This window comes from Ceratina calcarata, unplaced genomic scaffold (assembly GCF_001652005.2).
Source record: "Ceratina calcarata isolate Rehan_Ccalc_2016 unplaced genomic scaffold, ASM165200v1 scaffold77.2, whole genome shotgun sequence".
In the NCBI taxonomy this organism is placed as follows: Eukaryota; Metazoa; Arthropoda; class Insecta; order Hymenoptera; family Apidae; genus Ceratina; species Ceratina calcarata.
In genome coordinates, this window is record NW_017179000.1 from 135,176 (window position 1) to 138,677 (window position 3,502).

A 3,502-nucleotide genomic window follows, 5' to 3' on the forward strand; every position below is an offset into this window, starting at 1 on the left:
TATAAATTTATTTTGAGGTACAGTTCTCTCGCAATGCGAATAGTAAGGCGCCCTCGGATAAGCGATGATATATCGTCGTTCAGCACTAAAAGGATTAATACGGACACCGAATGAAACAAACCGAAACCGCATCGTTCACTTGAGCCGTATCACGTCTCTTTGCATCACTTCGATCACTGCCATTAAACGCACCCGAGGAGCGTTAAACGCAATCGCGACGATCACCGATTCGCCCTGGTCCGTGGTCTTCGAAGTATCTCGAAAGGCACGCCACGCGTTTCGGACGTCCGTCCTGGTGGTTCAACGTCCGGTTCGGTTCGCTTCTTTTCGCGTGGTCCTCGTGGCCGAGGTCTGACCTTGCCTATCGCGTAGCAGAAATTCCTCGTCGGGATTCGTTACGTCTGGATCGGGCCGCTGTCCGATCAATATACGCCGTATCCTCTCGCGGAGGACGCTTGCGCGCGCTGACCCGGGCGCGCACGACTCGAGGACTCGGGGAGAGAGAGTTAGCCGGCAGAGAGCACCCGTCCAACACGCGTGTCGTCCACTACTTAAATCCGTCGTTTCCAAACGCGTATCCACGTTACCCGTTCTGACATAACGATCGCCTTTGCGGACATCTCCGAGCAAAAGGGGAGACACCGTTCTCGAGCGTTACCGAACGGAATCAAACTCTTCCTCGATACTCGCTCTCCTTGCCTCCGGCGAGAGCTTCGAGGAAGACGTAGGGACGACCAGACCACCACCAGCTGCAGCCACGGTCACAAATCACGACTTATGCGTCTGTACCGAGCAGGTAAAGATCCTCCAGAGGCTATTGCTACGCCTACGCTCGATACTCGTTCAGGTACTCGTTTCCAGATCTCCTAACCGCTGGTCCGATCGGTCTCGACGTGTCTCCTCTTTTTTTATCCAACGTGGATTTTATCAGAGACCACCTTTTTTTTTTAATTCATTGATCCGTGATCTTTCGGGTTGTGTAGCGTGCGCGTCGACGTGGCCTCTTTGCGCATTGCATCGCATCGGTTTAGATCAGAGAACGGTTGATAGTAATTAAGGATTGAAGTGGACTCGACGGGATTTAGACTCGTTCTGCACGAGGATGCCCTTCCTCGGATTCTTTCAATTGTCATTTAAGATAAACGTGATCGGTTCAGGTCCCGGATCGCCGTTTAGACAAAGAAATCGAGAACCGTCGTGACAGATTCGATGCAGCACTCGGAGAGCCGCGGTGGCATACGTTCAAGAAGCTTCTTTACTTAATTGTGCCACGTTCTTGAAACGAGGAAGGAATCGGTTCAGAAGAACCAGTTCACCGGTGAATATTTTTATCGACCTGTTTCGACCCGATGCCTCTCGGTTTTCTCATTGATAAGGGGAATAAACAATTGCGGTAAGGGTGCCGTGGAAGTATAGGAGCGCGACGCCCCTTTTAGCTATTTCTCCCCGGTTAAAATCTATTCCTTTTATCTATCCGCCCCCCCTTCAGCGCATGTTGCATTTAAGCGAAATTTTATATTTCGTCAAGTGGCTCTTCAGTTCACAGCGAGTGGATACTTGCAGGTCGTTGAATCCGCATAATTAATTGCATGTCAAATAAATGATGATAGCTGCATAGTAAAAGAGCTTTCATGCTATCGTTTTTACCGCACGATTTACAATCAAGGTATCAGTTTTGGAATTCGATATTATTTAATTGGATCTCATGGTTTATGGAAAGCATCGTTTCGAGCTTTCAATAGCAATGATTTTTAGTTTATGGTTGAACGTGTTTTTTTTATGGGTTCGTCAAGAGCCTCCATGAGACCGTCGATCATGCTATTCTTCTTTGACGTGCCTTTAAAGTTTAAGTTCGAATTCTCGTGAAATTTTCTTCGCTACGAGGAACAGGTCGATACGGCAAGAGCGGCCCTATCGGCGTCTACATTGATAAACTATCGGTACGAAGTATGTATCGCAGTTAGAATTCTAAGCCGTTATTTTACACCGCGTGCCGGATACCGGATCGCTCAATACACGTGAGAACGTGAACATTGTGGGAGGGGAGGCTCTGGTAGAGTGCACCACGGGGTATTTTGGGGTAGGGTAAAGGCATTTAGGTTTTTGCATAGAATCTCCAATTACAAATTCAAATTTACTACTACGACTCGCTACTATAATTACGTTTGCTCTTTCAACGTGAAATTATACTGTGACTTTTAGTTTCTACTCGACATTGTGGTTCGACGTTGCAACATAATATCGTATCATTTTCTCGAGTATTACCTTCTTTTATAATATCCTTTATAATCGTGTAGCAATTAATAAGCATGTAACTTTTGTATATAACATTCTTTCGTGCATCGCATATTTTGGATAACTGTGCACACGTTGCGTGGACCACCCTGTATAGTTAGACAGCAAAATTAAAGCGGTCTATTGGGCTTAACGGCCGAAAGCTGGATCATTGGATATTTTCTCAATAATGTTCATTTGTAGAACGCGCCGTTCGCTAAAATAACACTGATAAAGGTGTGTCGATAATCGCCTTTATCGAATCAGTCGTGTTTAATGATTACGATAGAAGTACCGTTCCGCTTGTTGTATCGTTGGAAAGCGGATTGCGTTTTGTTTTTACATAATAGAATTTCATCGAGCTATCGGATTATCAGCGTCAATCGTACCGTCGTCAACGATTTATCCTCGGATCGCGACTCGACGCCCCGTTAGATATGAGTCACATGGACAAATTTTCAACGGGTATTACGATCTTTTAAATGATGCTTCGAGACTGGAATTAATTCGCCGTGATCGCGGCACGGAACGGGAAAGGTTTCATTGTAAATTTCCGCGTTACGTCGTTCTGTAATTGGAGCATGCAACGACTAAATAACGTCTTCTCGTTTTTCCGGCCAACGTTCGACTCGCTAATGTTCAATTTCAACGAAGTAATAATTAATATACGGAGCGGTCGCTTTAGAACGAATTTGGCAAAGAAAAAATTGCGAACTGGCCCGTTTTCGTGCCAAACTGGAAGCCCGATATTATGAAAAATTGTAGATTACACGGTGCGCAGATTTACGTAACGCGTCCGTACTTATCGTAATATCTGCAACGCGATCGGAATTACTGTAAAGCCAGTTTTGAAAACAATCGTCGTGTGTGGAGAAATCTTAAGGATGTATTGGCTATACTGTCAATCCCAAAAGTTTATGCACTTTAGAAACGCATTTTTTAAAAAGAAATCAGACGTTGGAAGAACATTGCAAATAATAAACGACAAAAAAAAAATTTTCGATTTTTCCAAGGGGTACCCCTTCAAATTTCTTCCAAATTTTCGTTTTTGGCCAATAACTTCAAAACCATTGGAGATACGGGAAAATTGCATAGGACCTTTCTTGTAGAGGATGACGAGATCTACAATTTCTATATAAAAATTCTTCGGTAGCATCAACAGTTTACGAGTAATTTGCAAAAAACTGTTTTGTCGTTTTTCGTCAATAACTCTTTAAATATTAATGCT

The 3,502-nt window shown here is 44.2% G+C and overlaps 1 protein-coding gene across 2 annotated transcripts in view; it reads left to right on the forward strand.

The window, feature by feature from the left end:
* LOC108630479 (uncharacterized) overlaps nucleotides 1–3,502 on the forward strand; it is a 10,004-nt gene that overhangs the window by 4,138 nt on the left and 2,364 nt on the right. The window contains exon 1 of one of the 2 annotated variants that reach the window (XM_026818083.1): nucleotides 464–796. The exons of the other annotated variant lie outside the window; for it this stretch is intronic. Coding sequence (XP_026673884.1) covers nucleotides 778–796 — 19 coding nt within the window. The 5' untranslated portion in view covers nucleotides 464–777. Of the gene's footprint in view, nucleotides 1–463; nucleotides 797–3,502 lie in introns of those variants that run through there. 2 annotated transcript variants of the gene reach the window in all.